At 39.8% G+C, this 17,678-nt stretch overlaps 1 protein-coding gene across 4 annotated transcripts in view; it reads right to left on the bottom strand.

The window, feature by feature from the left end:
* CAPRIN2 (caprin family member 2) overlaps window positions 1–17,678 on the bottom strand; it is a 33,112-nt gene that overhangs the window by 2,629 nt on the left and 12,805 nt on the right. The window contains exons 9-18 of one of the 4 annotated variants that reach the window (XM_054282027.1): window positions 16,509–16,895; window positions 10,798–10,929; window positions 10,511–10,598; window positions 10,004–10,059; window positions 9,306–9,407; window positions 7,594–7,704; window positions 6,808–6,960; window positions 3,721–3,904; window positions 1,998–2,183; window positions 625–725 (exon numbers count right to left, since the gene is read on the bottom strand). In XM_054282027.1, the coding sequence (XP_054138002.1) occupies window positions 625–725; window positions 1,998–2,183; window positions 3,721–3,904; window positions 6,808–6,960; window positions 7,594–7,704; window positions 9,306–9,407; window positions 10,004–10,059; window positions 10,511–10,598; window positions 10,798–10,929; window positions 16,509–16,895 (1,500 nt within the window). Of the gene's footprint in view, window positions 1–624; window positions 726–1,997; window positions 2,184–3,720; window positions 3,905–6,807; window positions 6,961–7,593; window positions 7,705–9,305; window positions 9,408–10,003; window positions 10,060–10,510; window positions 10,599–10,797; window positions 10,930–16,049; window positions 16,896–17,678 lie in introns of all 4 variants that reach the window. The other 3 variants (XM_054282025.1, XM_054282028.1, XM_054282026.1) reach the window with 3 other exon arrangements.

Genomic DNA, 17,678 nt, shown 5'->3' on the forward strand with positions numbered 1-17,678 from the left:
ACTGACAGTTCAGAAACAAGATGCAGATAAACAGCTTTACTTATGGAAAATTTACTTATTATAACAGCTTGTATGAAATTAAAGATCTACTTTGATGCCAGTTGTAGCAAATTAGCTTCTGAACAATTGAGGTTACTGAGCAATACCCTTAAATCTCAAGTCTGCTGTAAGTCCATGAACCTGCACAGAAGACACTGACAGACTTGCCTCACACCAGGAACCTTCGCCTCTAAGTTGGTTTTTTTTTTTATTATTATTTTTGGGGTTTTGGCCTAGCCACCTTCTCAGCCAGTCCATTTAGGAGTTCATTATTTTACATTACAGAGGCATTTTAGTGAACCAACTCTTTTAAAACAATAGACTGGACCCATACAATATATTGTTTACCATCTGTTTGCATTTTAAAGATTCATTTCAGACTAAAATCAACCTGCCATACAGACATGTTACCTGTCTGAAGTGACTTATTTCAGCTGCTGTCTACCATTCCACAAAAGGGTTTGTCTGTGAAACAAAACTAACCTCTAGCTTGTAAGTAATAGTTCAAGGTAATGAAAAACTACCACATTAGAAGATTTGGCTCCTATACAGTGGAAGGCTACTGGAAATAAAGTCAATACCTACCCTCTGAGAATATGGCATTCCAGCATAATCTCTACCAGGAAACTGTAGCTGGCCATAGTTGCCATTGGTTAATGAAGGTGAACCTCTGTAAGCATCAAAACCTGTTCAAATAAAGTTGATTGTTCAGTATCATTTACTGTTTGATTTACAGTACAAGTCCAGAATACAACTACACATCTTTTTTTGGCAATTATGTACATTAAGTTATGCATTAACAGTGCTATTCTTAAATTTGGAATTGAATAACAACCTTGCTACTCCCATAACAAATGCATTTCATTAGCTACTCATAACTTACACACTATGGCTACACCAAAATTGTGTATTTAAAAATATTAAAGTCAGGCTGTATCCATTGCCTGTGATACTAATGAGATGTCAGAACAGCTGAAAAACTTGCTAAATCCAGCAATGGGATTGAGAAACACTTTCTTTTCTGTTACATGCACTGAACTATTACTGGTATACTTTTAGGGGCTACTATAATATTTTGCCTCTTCAGCTATTAATTTAAGCCATTATTTAACTACCAAATCAGAGCTGCAAGCAATTTCATACCAGACACCACCAAACCCAGGACTGCTGTTAAGTCAGAACTATGAAACTCATCATTTGGTACATGTTCCTACAAGGTACTGAGCAGGCTCAGCCCAACAACTGAAGCACCTCTCACAAAGTGCCCTTCCCTTCAAAGGGAAATATGCCACAACTTGCAGCTGGTAGCTACCAACAACCTTATTTTAGTAACTGCGTAAAGTCTGCTGAAACTCTCCATAGTACTTCAGGTAGCAGCCAAAGAGTAACTGCTCTGCAGAGACCAAAGAAGCTTCCTCATAAAACTCTTCAGTTTGTTATTTGTCTAGAAGGGTTCTTCACTACTGGGAGCCTCTCCCCCATCCTGGTTTCTGCTGGTAATATTAAAGTGAGCAGTGCTAAGCAAAAATTACTTTATTTTGCACAAACACAGTAAGTGGTATGTGAAGAGGAAACTGGCCTGCCCAGTTTGTCAGCAAGACACCAAGAGAAAGAATTAAGTTGGTAAAAAGTTCAGAAAAAGCAAATGAAATTGCCAACAGAAAAGTCCATCTGAGTCATCTAATAACCTATTAGTGAAAGTTTCTATCTTCATGTTTAGGCCAGCTGTGAAGTTGCTCTGCCATTTGGCCTGACATCAAGTCCAGGGACCACAAATAAAAGTAAGAATGAACTTCCTTGAATTCTACAACAGAGGGCCCCATTCTCTGCACATCACCCTTACAGTCTTATTTTGAGACATTTCACATACAGAACACGAATTTAATACTGTGCTGTGCTAAATCACATTCTACTGGCAGGACACGAGATCTTTAGGATGACAGTAAACACAGACCTACCTTTGTAGCCACCAGGGGGGCGATAGGAATTAGCCAGGGACCTTCCACCTCTGGCAGACCCTCTGACAGACCCACGACTGTTGAGGTAAGGCTGAGGGGGTCTGGGAATAACATTAGCCTGTGCTGGATAAAAGGCAAGGCTACCATTGCTAACAGGAACAGCTCCATCAGGCTGATAGTTCACTGCTTAAAACAGAAGGCACAGATAAGTCAAAGCTTTGTATAACTGCAGTAAGTTACCACACACAGAAGCAAGGGCAGTATTAGGATATTCAGAGACCAATTAAGCTGCTCTGAATAGTCTGTTCTTCTGTCCCTTCATTACTTCATTTAAGTGATTGGATCCTTCCCTTTGTTTTGTGAAGTGTAGTGCTTGTTAAAATCTACTGCAGACAGCAAGGCTCTGAGTGCAAGGCCCAAATGCATTCAACAGGAGACAGTTACACAGATGAGAACCACCTTGCCAGCAGCATGAAAATACCCAATCTAGCTTAAAATTATGTAATATTTGATTAAGAACTTTCACTGATAAACTAGGTCACCTCAGTATTGACATCCCTTGAAACAGCAAGACAAACTCCATCACACCTATGGAAAGCAGATAGTTGGGTTGTCTCTTCAGTGGACATTCCTACCATATGCTAGGCCCTCCAACTCCAAGCAAAATGTATTCAAGATTGCTTTTCACTCAGAAGGGTGAGTGTGTGGTTAGCTTTAAACACAAACCTTGCAACCATGAATGTATTTCCACAAGATCCTCCTTTATTTCAATCCAAAAAGCTTAAAATTCATCCAGAACAACAGTATAAACCCCTGTATGAAGTGTGTGCAGAGCCATTGCACAAGGCTATTAAAAATTATGATTTTCAACAACAAAAAAAACCCACAAACAGAACACTTACCACCCATAGTCTCAGCAAGGAGAAGGAACATTGAAGCTAAACATTCTTTCCTGACTGCTACACTTACACTGTTCTTTATGTCTCACTGACTTCACACACTATCAGTGTGTTTCTAGTCTAAGACCTGTGACCATCACTCTGGTAAAACAACACCAATTGTAAATGACCTTGAGCCATTTCATTAGATGGCCTTATAAACACAGATCCCTAGTTGCCACTTGCTTTCATCTAAAACCTCAAGACATTTAGGGGCCAGTTTGATGCCAAATTTAGCATTAGCTATACAAACCCACCTCTTGCACTACCTGAACATCAAGTAAGTCAGGTTTGTGTAGAAGACCCCTTACTAGCTCAGTATTTCTCAGGTCAGAATGAAAACATCCCAGCTTTCCTACTTAGCATTCAACAACTCCCAGCACTGACAGCACTATTAACAGAGACCAAATTAATGGTGCCAAATAAGAGTATTTCATCATTGCTACCATTCCAAGCAAATCATTGTTTGACTGGCAAGCATCACCACATATTTGAATTTCTCACCTACTGGGAAATTCAGGCATGTAAGTGACAACAGTCTGTTCATCTAATATAGAAACAAGTTTGAACCAGCCTTTCATCCTGCTAGCAGTTTTTAAATTAAGTTTACATACCATCAACTACATTAGAGTTGATGTATGCCTATTATTAGACATTTATGTAGTACCTGTTAAGAATTTCACTGGTTAGAAGTATTCACAGCACATGATAGTGAATTTAAATACTATTATAGACTAAACATATTGAAAGACTACTTGAAATACAGATGCAAGTGCAGTTCTCACCTGAAGACAGAGATTCTTGTGAAAGAGAGGTTTGTTCTGCAACATGAGAAGACTGCAGCTGGCATTGAGGAGGAGTCTGTGTACTTGCTGTGGAGAAACTCTGGTTATATCCTGCTGAATATGAAGAATCCTCTTTAACTTCCTGGTCTTTACGTGGAGGCAGTGGTGCATTCACTTTAAACACCTACAACATATTTGAAAACAAGTGCTCAACACTACCAGCTAACATCCCTGCCTAATGCCACCACCCTGCCATGCTGTGGTTTCAATCCATATGTTTGTTTAGGGTACTTCTAGAACACCAGGTGTTTCTTAGAAATAACTAAAAACATCATACAGCAACCCATGCTTTTCCCTCTCAGTAAACTTCCAGAACACACTCCTGTTTATGGAGCTACTACCCAAGGAACAGCTTGATTGGCCATAGCTACTGTGCTCTGTCAGTAGAACAATGACCATACAACAAGCTACTGTCCTTCTACAGGAAATCCTCTGGGAAATCCACTGACTTGCTGTCCTACACCTCAGGCTGAAGCTGGGACAGCCTATTCTGAGATGAGATATTCACATTTGGGAAGAATCTGGGTCTTTCTACATGTCTTGGAACCTGATATAACACTTATCCACTCAAAAACCATACTAGACATCATTTGCCCCTTCAGTAAGTGGAGCTTCAGCTTTCCTACTCATTTAACATTCTCCAAGAGTAAACACTTAGGTTAAGTCAAGCTTGTCATTCAAATGTTATAGTCTGGGCAGTACAGTGATGAGCAGATACTACTGCTAGTTAAATCTAATAGCCAGACTTCAGTCATTCCAGAGACTGTACTACTTTATAGCCAATAACACAATTACCAGAAATAATGCTGTCAAAAGTGACAACTGTATCAACATCAAATAGGCAAAGTCGATTTTGATTAAAAGTATCTAAATTTCATATAAAGACCTGCCAGCAGTACTGATACTAAGTCTACAGGTGTATCTAACAAGACTATAAACTCTCTGCAGACAGACTTAGGCAAAAGCCACAGCTACATGATGCAAGAAACAGCTTCACAGCTTGACAGTTCTCACCATTTGCAGATGCCCTTATCATTAAAAAAACCCAAAAATAATACTTTTTCCAGGGTCAAAAACCCAGTATTGCCTCTAAGAGGCAGTAGAAATGCCTCATGTGCCTGAAGTGTTGAGCATAAATTTTGAACCACTGTAAAGTAAAACTAACTTGTTTTATTTTTAATTTTTGATCACTTCATCTGGTAAATAAAGTGATCCAAAGCTATCCTTTTCCTAAAAGGAATTTGAGAAGGCAGGGCAGTGAGGCTGTCAACACCCACACCCTGAAGAATTTGTAGCAAGTGGTCTCCTTTTTCCTGCAGTGAGGGTTACAGGTGGAATTCAAACCAAGGACAAGGGCTACAGGTCAGGCCTGCCTTTAAACTTCCATAAGCACAATAGCAGCAATGGGATGTCTGAGGCCCTGTAATCAGATCCTTCCATTACTGTCACTGTGATACTGCTATTTGGCAGGGAATCATCCTGGCTTGTCTACTCCTGTCCAATGGCTGTGCTTTCCTGGCAGCAATGAGAACCTGAGCAATGCAGGGAAGAAGAAAACCCTGCAAAGTTCAAGATTTCTACCACAAGAGGAATGAGCATCCTTGTGACTTAGTGACAGATGTTTGCCAGGCTTCCCCAAAAGTCCCAAGAGCAATCTCAGACATTTAACATCTCTGAAAACATGGAAATAGTTCAAGTGAACTTTCAGTGGTATTGTTATGATCAAAGCACTCTGAACACAGACAGCAAGTTCAGACATAACCAGAATGACAGACTGGGACTCCATATTGATACCATGACAGATGCTTCTCATAGACTGGGTCCCCAAAAGACTCTGGATTCCTTAATCACAGCATGCTGCTGCTTCTCCACTTTCAGAAATATCACCACCCAACCACTTAGCATAATTTCAACACATGCAGCTTAGAAAAAAACCACCTCCCTACCACAAGGTGCTTCATTTGTAATGTATATCACAATTCTGTACCACTGAGGTAGGTTTGACTTGAGCCTCTTCTACAAATACAGAAAACCAACCAGAAAAAAGTCAATGGATTTTACTGCAGACCACACCAGGACGTCACAGAAGTTTTAGCTGTTAACTCCTGTGATTGAAAGGCTTTTAGACACCTTCCTCCACCAGTTCCTACCACATCAGTCTCAGTACTTCAAGACAGAGGCCAGCAAGTTGTGAACCACACTGGTACTTCTGTTAAAATGGAGACTGCCTTTGGAGACCCTAAAGCTTGCTTTCTAAAAAAACATTAAATCAATGTTTCTATCATCTTCTGAAGAATGTAACAGGAGTAAATAATGTTACCTTCCTTGTACTTAACCTGAACCTCTGAACCTCTCTAAGCCTGCACTGCAGATTAGTAGGAAGTAGCAATGTTTGATACTATTTTTTCAGGCCATATATCATTACAGATTATATTTGCCTTGAACATCTCAGACTGTGTGGTATATTTCCTAGATATGTACACTGACTACTTGTTAACAACAAAGGATAATGAGCAACACCAGTTTACCAAAAACATGTTTTCCATTATTCCAGTGGACTGAATTTTACCCCACTGAAGCAAACAGTATAACAGACAAACTCAGGCTTCTGAAAGCATTTTGACCCAATATCTATATTCAGGATTCCCTTTCTCCAACAAAGTCTGTTCAATTTGAAATCTTTTCCTAAGACCAGTGTAAGTTCACCTTACTTTAGTGCACCACTATCAATCTGTTGATTTCAGGCCTGACTTCTCCCTCTTAGTTCCTTAAGGATACTAAGATATCCTAGTATTAGTTTTTTGGCACTACACAGAGCAAAACCAGGATCTTTATTCTTAGATCTGTTTTAAGTTCTGAAGAACTGAAGTTCTGAAGTCCTCTGAAGAGAATCAGAGGACTAATCTAGATTTTACTGCTAAAACAAAATGCCCTATCAAGTTCTGTACTATTCCAAGAGGAGCCAAGTCCTCAATGTCACTCCCAAGTTACTCACATCCTTGTCAGTTCTGTGTGCTGCATACTTACAGTCTGCATAGCCTGAAAGGGAGCTGCTGTTATTGTGACAGAGCTGTTGCTTGCTGGAGGAGACTGAAAGCTTTGTGCTGGTGGCACTGAGGGCATGGGGGTGCTTGAAGTAGGCAATGGTGACTGCGGCTCACTTGGGAGGGGAATTGTTGCCTGGGGGAAGAACAAATGTAATGAAAGGTCACTTGATAATTATCAGGCAGTAACAGAAGCAGTTAATTTGTTCTAAAGCCTAGACTGACAGAAGTCAGCAGTTTCTACAGGATGACATTTGGACATAGTAGAGCTACAAAATAGCTTTTGCTTACAATTTCAAATCTTGCTGTGCATCCTCAGCAAACAGTACTTCTATTGCAGTCTCTGCTGATTAAGTGAAATGTGCCTATGAGCTACTATACATACCATTCTTTGGAATAATATCACAATAAAGAGACATTAGGTATTTTTCTCTCCACTAAGGACACACAGAATGCTTTCAGTTACATTTAGTAGAAGATGATTCTTTGGCTGATATTAGAAATTACTTCTCTTTTCTGGAGGAACTTAGAAAATTTAGGGGGTCTGATTTTTTTTTCCCTTTCCAACTTAATTATGTTTCAGATTAGAAACAATGCTGAGTTGTCCAGACAAAGTATTAACCAGCATTAGGCCTCAGCTGAGCAGATGGCAAAATGAAGTGTTGATTTAGAACACCAATATTTACACAAAACAGGAGTCAAAAGGGGACATGTCTAGAGCCTTACTATTTCAGCAACTTAAATATTTACATTACTTGTGAAAGCTCACCTGGGCAATTTCAATCTTTTTAGGTATCAGTGGCTCAGAAATACGTGAACTTGTCTGATACAGAGGCTGGGAAGTATATTTCTCATTGTCTTGAGAAAGTGATGTTGATGCCTAGAAGAAGCCATAATGCACCTGCTATTGTGAGTTGTACTACAGAGCTCTGGTAAAGCTATGAAACACCAGTGCTAAAGTTGAAACAAATGGATTTTCAAAGACCAGGACAAACATTAATTCCAAAGCCAAAGTATTAAACAGTCATCTTAACCAAAGCTTCAAGTAATTAGCTTTAGAGATTCAGATTTAGATTACTCTTTTTACACAACTGGTTGCACAACCAGCCCTGCAAAGTCAGATCATTTTAAGAACAGTAGATTGCTTCAAGCACTTACAGTGAAGTCTGCAACACACACCTGTCTCACTGAATTAAATGGAAAAAAAAAAATTGGTAAGCTCTGTTGAACAAGGCTTTGCAAAGCCTGTGTGTCCTGGAGTTAGCTCACACCTGTAATGTTACATACAGGAGTTGCTTAATGCTTAAATATGGAGCCTAGGGCTCTGGGCTACCAGTCCTGTGCTCAGCATGCCCAGATCACAGTGCCTCAGACAGCACTGGGGTGCACCTGCACACCAGGAGAAGCACTGCCACCATGGAATGCATCCCCTGGTTCTGCTGGGACCAAAACTTAACTACTGCTTTCCTTGGAAAAGAAAGACAGACTCTAGTCTTCAAGCTGAAGGGACCAAAGATAGGCTGGGCACAAGCAACCCTAATTCCAAACAATAAGATTGCATTCTACAAAAAAAAAAAATCAGATGTTTCACTTTATAGCACAGCACAGGCCTTCTGGAATCAAACTGAACAGCAGAATTATTGAATTCTTGTCAGCACAAGGAGTCCCATGGTACTGCAGAAGTTATAGAAAGTGTCAAGAATTGGGACAAAATTTCTGATTCAAGAGATTGTAAGAGTAATAGCCCTACCAGTATATAGTATATTAAGAAATAAAGTACTACATACACAGTATGCTGATAACATGTACATCAGCAAAACAAATGTAAAAAGCAAGACTGTTTCCCATCATAATCTACACACTCTGAATTATAGAGTCCAACAGGAAAGAGCTGTATTCTTGAACACAGCAACAAAATTCACAAGAGATCTTTAAGACACTGATCTGCAAAAAGTGAAACTTTTTAGCTCTAAACACTATTTGAATGCTATTTGAATGTTTATCTGCACATAAATACAATAAGCAAGCAAAGTTTTAGGTCTTAGCAGAACATCAGGAAGTGAGATTCCCAGTATTTCTTCAGTTGCTCTGAGAGAATATCTCAGTCTTCAGGTTACACACAGACTCTGCTGTTTCATGACAATACCCATCTCAATTTATGCAACCTCTTTGTCATCATTACTCTACACTGTAGCCAAAGCAAACATTTATGCTGCTCACATGTTCCTACAAGAACATGCACCACACTTTTTAGTGAGCACTTTCCATCCCACACCCTTCCTGTGTCAAGCAGCAGACTGTTCACTTTGCACTCATGCAGTATTAGCAAGAATTTGCCACCCATCTTTAAGCATTCCAGACTGTAGGCTGTACTACTTTTGTTACTTGTATGTTGTTCCAGCCCAGTTATTCAGGAGGGTCCCAGCTGAGCTTTCTGTTAGGGCTGGCTGTCACACAGATCTGAATGCCAGGGTATGGTACCTGGGGTGTCACCAAGTCCTCAGCTTCAGAGCCAGAAAGAGCATGATCAGCAGATGCTAGGGAAGTGTTTGAACCATGCAGCACCATTGATGAAGCAGCAGTCTTGCAAGGAGAAAAAACAGATAGAAGGTTTTGAAAATATCAAAATTTAAATGTTTGGTTTCACCAGAACTCACACCCTCAGCATGTCCAAGTAAACCTCTGAATAATTCAGGGACTGAAGGGTCTTTACCAGTCAGTCAGTCTTCTAGGAATTCTTGTTCATTGTAAGGAAACACATTTAAAATCAAAAGTCACAAGACATGCAAGTAGAGTGACTGAACTTAAGGTTCATTTAACCACAACTACCAAAGCTTGAGATACAGTCTTTGGTGTAATGATCTTGAAGTTGAAAACACTATCTAGGAAAGAAACTAGCTGTTCTTCTGCACATGACTTCTGGCTATGACCTGAATCTAAAGGGAAAATATGCAAAATATTTCAGTGCGTCTTCAACATATTTCAAGAAACTTCAAGCATTTATCGCCCTTTTTCAAAAAGGGCAGCCAGCTTTGTCAGCATTTGAGTGAGCTTAGACTCACAAGCTACCACATTGTATGGAACACAAAACTACTGGCAAGAAAAACAAATCAAATATAAGTCCATGCTGGTAAATAACCTCTACCTGTCTCCTCAGGGCAGTCCTAACTTCAACTTACTTGAAGGGGCTGTTGAAGAAAATCACTCTGACTTGGCAGTTTCTGCTCTTTTGAAGCTGTAAAAATAGAATGCATTAAGAAACATTTACTTTTCAATTCAAACACCACGTAGTTTTGGTGTGCAGTTCTATTTTTTAAAACATTTGGTATGTGAAGATGCAAACTATTTTTACTATGTTGAATTCAAATATTTAAACCTAGCATCAACAAACTACACCCAATTGAAGACTTCAGGTTTTTCGTAAAAGAGGACAGGTATTCAATGACAAAAGTATTGTTATCACAGAAAAGATATCCAGATTAAGAGACACTTAACAGATTAAGACAGAAAACTAATAAAATGGGTAATTGAGTTCTACAGCCCAATATCTACCCATTCTTTCAGCATGATCTGTTCTTTATATTTAAACAAGCTATCTGCACCAGCCCTACTGACCTACAGCCCAAGCAAACCCTGTTAGTGCTTGCAATATTGTACATACCATTTACACTTATAGTATCACCTACCTACAGGACTACTTGCTGGAGTAACTGAAGGAGGTTGGGATGAACCAATGGCACTTGGTGAAGCTTTATCAAAATCCAGAATGGACTCCTTTCAAAAAAAAAACATCACCATTGGGAAGAAAAAAAATTAAATTCTAGATACAAATGAAACATTTTCACTTGACAAGCTGCTTTTAGCTAATTAGGGCTAAATTCATTCATTCAGTGCCAACACACATTGTCAGCACTGTTCTCCCTAACCCAGTAGGAGCAGGAGCTTTGTGCTACAACAGCAGAGAAAAACATACTTGCATGAAGTTGTAAGTCCCTTGTATCTGAGTCATCAGATCCTGAAGCTTTTCCCTTCTCAATACTGGATCTTTTGGAAGAGTTGAAGTAGAGCAAAATTCTGCAGCTGGCTGATGTACAGGTTTAGGCACCTAATAAGGAGAAGTTAGATTAAATCTAATACTGGAAGCAAGGCAAGCTCCTTATCCAATATACTTCCAGAGTAACCTGGAGGTGTGAGACACTGTGGGCCAAGGAATTCTGTGCTCTTATTGGTATTGCCTCAATCACATTTTCACTTTATTAGAAAAAAAAAACCTGCTTCCTGTTGCTACAACTAGTTAAGCCATAGATTTCATAGAATGGTTTGGGCTGAAAGACAGCTTGAAGATTATCTATTTCAACCTCTCTGTCATGGGCAGGAACACCTTTCACTAGATTAATTCACTTCAGTTTCTTATAGCCAAATGTAAAGAATTAAGTTGCCTATATCTAGTGCAAAATTAGGCAACTCCATCTAAAGAAAGTCACATTTCAGTTGAAGGCCAGAACAAACTTAAAAATCAAAGCTACATCACTCAAGGTCTATTTCTCCTAATAGAGCCTACAACAATAAGTACAGATCTTTTATTAGGAGGGCATCTCCAGACACTCTGAAGAAATTGCACCTAAGAGATATGGCAAACAAGTAACTCAGGATGAGACCAAAGTGTTTCTACTAAAAAGCCAGATAATCTCAATGCACCACCTCCTGCAGAAAGTATTACATTCCAGTTTGGCACAAATACACCCCTGCTTCACACAAGAGCCTAACATGGACTTCTGCAGGGCTTTATTACTCTTGGATTATTTCAGGTGGTTCCTTAGGAGTTGATCCCAACTGGTTCTCACTCCACTTTAAAAGAGGGAAATGTTTTGTCAGGGAACAAGTCAACCCACAGTAACAAAAATCACTATAGTAAGCTCCTTAAGCAGCAGAAGCCCTGTTATTTATAAGGTGACAATAATATTAGACTGTCTACATGGTCTAACATGTCTTTTGAAAGCAGCATGGAGAGGAGGCAGGCTCATTAGAAGTATTTTAAAACAATTTTTTGTGGTTCTCCAAAGTTTTACTGTTCTTATGTTGGTCTGTGCAGCTAGAGGGAGGCAAATCTGAAGACATTTAGTTGCATTATTTTAACTGGCCCAAATGCTGAGACATGCAGGAAGATGTGAAAGTCTTTTTTCCCCTACAGGACAAACAGCGGTGTTTCTAACAGGAGGTTACAACTTCAATATATTGTACAGCAATGTTATTATTTGCATAAAGTCATTAGAAAATATACAACAGAAGGGCATTTGTGCTATGATGACAACTGTCACACTAAATCCACCATAAACTGATGAAGTGCTTTTTGTTCACTTTTAGGACAAGCCTAAAAACACTCCTGCATTTCCTTTCAACAGTTTTATGAAACTAATCTCTGGCCTTTGCAGGAATTCCAATGCCATGCACAGGCAAGAAGCTTAGAGCACATTACTAACTCTGCAGGACTCAGTTTTTACTATCTATGTGGCCCACATGACAACTGCTTGATGAGCTGTGAGAAGTTTTACTTCATTCTATAGTTAAAAGAGTGCATCTTGGTGCAGCTCTATCTTAATTAGAAATTCTGCTGCACAAGCACTACCTTTAACTAACAATTAAATACAAGTTTGTATTCCTGTAGTTTCCAATAATGAACAGTAGCTACAGCGTTTAAGGATAAGTGTAGGACAAAAGACAGATTAATTAAGTTAATCTTAGTGAGTTATAGATTAAGTTACTGGCAACCTGGATCTTTCTGTCCATCACTTTTAGTCCTCACAAAAAGTCTGAATTTTACAGCACTCACTGTCATAGTAAATCCATTCTGGGTCAAACTGATTAATGCTTTTGTTACCCTCTTCCACTACCATTTCAACTAAGACACAGAGACATGACCAAACTGGTTCTGTGTGTTTGATAATGGGTAACAAGCTTTTCACCTTTAGGCGACCTAATTAGGTCAAGTCTGGCAGGGTCTAAAACTCTTAAGATAGTCCACTATCTATGTGAGTGAGACTTGTACATTAAACACAAGAAAAAAAGTTTAAAAAGCCCCAAGGGCATGAAAGCAGAAAAGACTTGTCACTTTTACTTCCAGATATGATAAAATTCCTGTATGCTTGTACAATTTGTCAGAGCTTTTGTCTCCTTCCCCAGCTCATACTCTGTGCATTCTGTTGGCAGCATTCTTTACTTCAAGAAGTACAAGAATGCAGGGTTACATATATGATATCAGGGCTTTGGGCTAGGACTGAAACACTGAGACTTTCCATTCCATAGAAGTTATTTTCTAGTTCATACAGATATTAAAATACACCAGGCAGAAGAAGCTGCAGTGAAGCTACCTCATATTGATTTGCTGTTTTGCTGGTACCTAAGGGTTCAATACTACAATATAAGATGATATAGAGAAAAGTCTCAGGAAATGAAAGTATTTCAGTTTTTCTGCTTTTTAATAAAAAGATGCTTTGAAGAAGAGCAGGTACTTGACATTCTTAAAATATTTTCTTTCTAGGCTACAACTAGATGCTTTTTCTGGTAGTCACTAAAAGCTAGCAGCAGACTGACCTATTAGTCTGGCTCAGATCCCCTAACATTAACCTGAATGCTGCTTGAACCACTACAGTTGAACAGCAGTGGTAAATTCAGAGTTTAATTTGTCACAAGAAATGTTTCTGAAACACAACTTCAACACTACTCATATGTTCAGTAAAATGTATCTTGACTTACATCCAGAGAACTGACTGAGTAGAAGTAGAGGTGAAACATTTAGAATTTTTTCTAGGACCAGTTAAGCCATTGCAAATAAACCAACAACCACTTTGGAATTTGGCTAGCCAGAATGCAAATTTACCAGGTATTCCTGTCACAGCTGGATTTTTTAGAGACTGAAGGTTTACTAATATGCAACACTAAGATACCACTTCAACCATCTCATTTACTAGTGAAACTTCACCCTATGGGACAAGACTTGAATTCCTCTTTAGGTTTGTTGGTTATGGAGTACTAAATGAGGTGGAATGGTGATACCTAAGCTGTAAGTAGTGATTGCCATACATACACAATTAAAATCAGCTTTCTACTCAGAGCAGCATTCACAGTGGGTATGAATTGAATGACACTCTGGATGGCAGCACAAGCCAAACAGTTTTGCTTTCCCATACCAGGCCACAAATTCAGCTCTAACCAAGCTTGCTGGTCCACAGGTTGCACAAACATTTAAACAGAACAACAGTTAAACAGGTTGCTCATCAGCTCACCCTGCTGCCTTAGGCTCAGCTTCCTAGGTACTCCACTTTACAGCATATTAAGTTAAACAAGTATATTTTAATATCTCAAGGCATAGGTTTTTAAAAGACTTCAGAGCTCTAATAGATTCATCTCAGAGGGCAGCAGCAGTGGCACAGGCCTTTTATCTGCCATGCCTACATCCCTGCATAAAAGCATTTATAGATTTTTCTCAGAGTCAAACAGAGCCAGCTACAGCACTGCATTGCCTCTCTTTTATATAAGCAAGGGCAACAGAAATTGTTATCTGAAAAGCTTAACATGATTTTAATTGCTCTTCATATGCATTTCAAGTCAAAGACATCTCTTTTAAAAAACTCGTTCTGGAAACTAGTTATGTTGATGGTACACTGTTTTCCACTCATTCAATATACTTTTAGTATTAGGATTCTTAATAGCTACTAAGCAAAAATAAAGGCAGCTGATGTTTTCCTATGGTTTACATACATCCAGGTTTGAATACTTTAAAATGTTTTGTTTACTTAGCTCAACAATCCCCCTTCAGTGGCCTCACATTCCAGCAGTTAGTTTAATCTTGTCAATATACTGCACACCTGCACACTGCTAGGGAGATTCTGAAGCAGTTTGCAAGTTTCTCCAGATGACTGGAGACCCTCCTCTTTACTCACTGCAGCAGTTTTCTCAACCACTTCAGCCATCCATCTATCCATCCCATACAAAAATAAGGGGAAGCATTTTCTCATTAGGAAGCATCTTGCATTTAAGGTAATCTGACACCAGAAATTCCAAGGGACTTTACAAGTGCTTGAGACTATTCCAGTACTTCGTTTCAGTTACAGGAATACTGTGCATAGCTGGGTGCACAACACCTATTTGTGCTCAGAGTTACTTAGTGAGGCAACCAGGTCTTCCATCTGTACCACCACCACCAGTGGACACAAGATTCTACTCAGCTTGAGTGTAAAGATGGCCCAAGCTGAAACACCTTCACATTTGTTACCCAGTGCTGCATCATTACATACTTTTTTAATCTCATATTCAGCCTTCGGTTTGCGCTCCCGTCTCTAGACACAAGAACATCCATTTTTTCAGTTTTACCAAGTTTACCGACAAGATACAAACTTAATCATTAGCCACGAGTAACATGGGATATACTGGCTCCTGCTTTCTTGCAAGACAGTTGTGGTTATAATACTGTATACAAAGAACTGCTCAATGCCCCATATTTTCTTCCTGAAGTCTACCTTCAGATTAACATTTCTCTTCGTGACCTAAGGCAGACATAGCAGAGCTCAGTTGTCTCTTTTGACAGTGACCAGTGTTGCTGCTACCCAGGCACAGGTGAGAAAGAAGGTAATGTGACCAAAGGGTAGCAGCCTGCTCAGCTGTAAGCCATGCAATGGCTTTTCTTTTATACTTCTAACACTATGCCATTGTTAGACTCCCAGGACAGCAATATGGTTTATGCATTCATCTGGAAATACATATTTAAGCCCCTGTACAGTTGGTATTGCTTGATCTAGACATTACATCTCTCTTGAATCAGCAGCTATTTTAATCAAAAGCCTAAAAATTACTGAAATGTTATTCACATGCAGCCACAAAGTATTTGATCCCTGGATGAGTCATACCTGCTTTGTACTGCTAACAGAGGCCAGAGCCAATAGTTACAGATGAACCAAGTTAATTCTTCTGTCTTATGCATAAAGCAGTTATTCAAGGCTCAAAACCAGCAACACTGTGCTGATGCAAAAAGCAAAGCAGGCCATCTTGCTATTCCAATACAAACTTTAGCCTCCAGAATTATTTTCCCCAAGAAATAATGAAACTATATAGGAGTCTATATATTGGCCTACAAAACACACTTCAGATTCCCTCTGCTAATAGGTGGCTTTATTCCAATACACTAATGCCAAAAGCTTATGACAGGTTATACTACATATGCCAACTCACTTCTTTGGGTTCCATATCAAACTTCTTTGGGCCCATCTGCTCCTTTGGCCCCATACTGGCAGCTGCCCAGGCCCTCGGAGGGTTCTGTAACTGTGGAGGTGACACTTGCTGCTGCCTGTCAGCTTTCTCCCAAGCCTCTCGAGTCTCCAGCTTCTTTTGTTCTGGCTCCTCCCTAACATGTGCAGCCCAAGCCTTCACAGGCTCCTGCTTCTTTTGCTCTGGCTCTTCCCTAACAGGCACTTCCCATGTTTTCATAGGGTCTGGCTTCTTTTGTTCTGGTTGCTCCCTAGTTTGGGTTACCCAAGGTTTTGGAGATTCCGGCTTTTCTTCTGGTTCTTCCTTAACTTTGGTTACCCAAGGTTTTGAGGGCTCCTGCTTTTTCTGTTCCTGCTCTTCCCTAACTTTTGTTACCCATGGCTTAGGTGATTCCTGTTTCTTCTGGTCCTGCTCTTCCCTGACCTTTGCTACCCAAGGTTTGGGGGACTCCTGCTCCTCTTGGACACGTGCTACCCATGCCTTTGGAGCTTCTGGCTTCTTCTGCTGTTCCTCCTCCACACGGGTCTCCCAGGCCTTTGCAGACTCACACTTCTGTTCCTCCTCTTTACCACGAGCTTCCCAAGGCTTTGGAGAATCTGCTCTCTTGAGTTCTTGCTGTCTAACACGAGCTTCCCAAGGCTTTAAGGTCTCTTGTTTCTGCTTCTGTTCCTGCTCTTTAACATCAACAAGCATCTCCCAGGACTTTGGAGGTTCTTGTTTTCTAGCACACTCGGCTTCCCAAGATCTGGGCTCTTCTGGCTTCTTCTTGACAGAGTATTCTGCTTCAGGCAAATAACGCCTGTTGAGAAACTACATAGACCAAAGAAACTTAATGGCTCCCAAGAACACATTTTGCTACTACAGTTCAGGTCAGTTAAATAAGGTCACCCAGCTACTGAAAACTGCTGACTAAAAGCAGAGCCTAGACAGTCTAAGCACTAGTCATAGAAACTGTGACCATGGCTTTATCCTACAACACTGCAGACTAGCTTTGCTTGGCATGCCACAGAGAAACAGGGAACAGTGCTGAACAGCACAAGTAAAACCCAGCTGAGCCAATCTACTGCCCTTATCCTCAATGCTCCTAGGCAGTGACAATATCAAGTTCAACTGTGATTTTTATTAAAGGTAGCTCTCCTTCTAAGCACCTAAAAAGCTCTGGTACTATATTAGCAGACATTCTGCTAAGCATTCCAAAATATTAGACCCAGTAACCAAGTATAACCCTCATTCTTGGTGGAGTTTTGATACTAAAATGTCACCAGAGTCTCAGTTAAGTGCCACTGGACTTCAACTGCAGGCTGTGTTTAGTGTTAGGTCTGGCAGTTCAATGATGATGTGCTAAGTTTTTCTAAGTTACCATTTGGTCATGAACAGGAAATAAATACATGAAGTGCAGAATGTTCAAGGCTCACTGGCTGAGACATTTTTTTCTGGCTAGATACCAGATGAGAGTCAGGTAACAGTGTAAGCAATAAGTTACAAAAACTTGTTCTAGAGAACACCCTCTAGTGGGATACCTGGGAAACAGGGATTCAGCATTTTAAGAACCAGTATTTCCATTTGGAAAAAGACACCCTTCCCCACCTTCTG

This window comes from Melozone crissalis, unplaced genomic scaffold, assembly GCF_028551555.1.
Source record: "Melozone crissalis strain CALT ecotype California unplaced genomic scaffold, PUWL_Pcris_2 ptg000033l_1, whole genome shotgun sequence".
Lineage (NCBI taxonomy): Eukaryota > Metazoa > Chordata > Aves > Passeriformes > Passerellidae > Melozone > Melozone crissalis.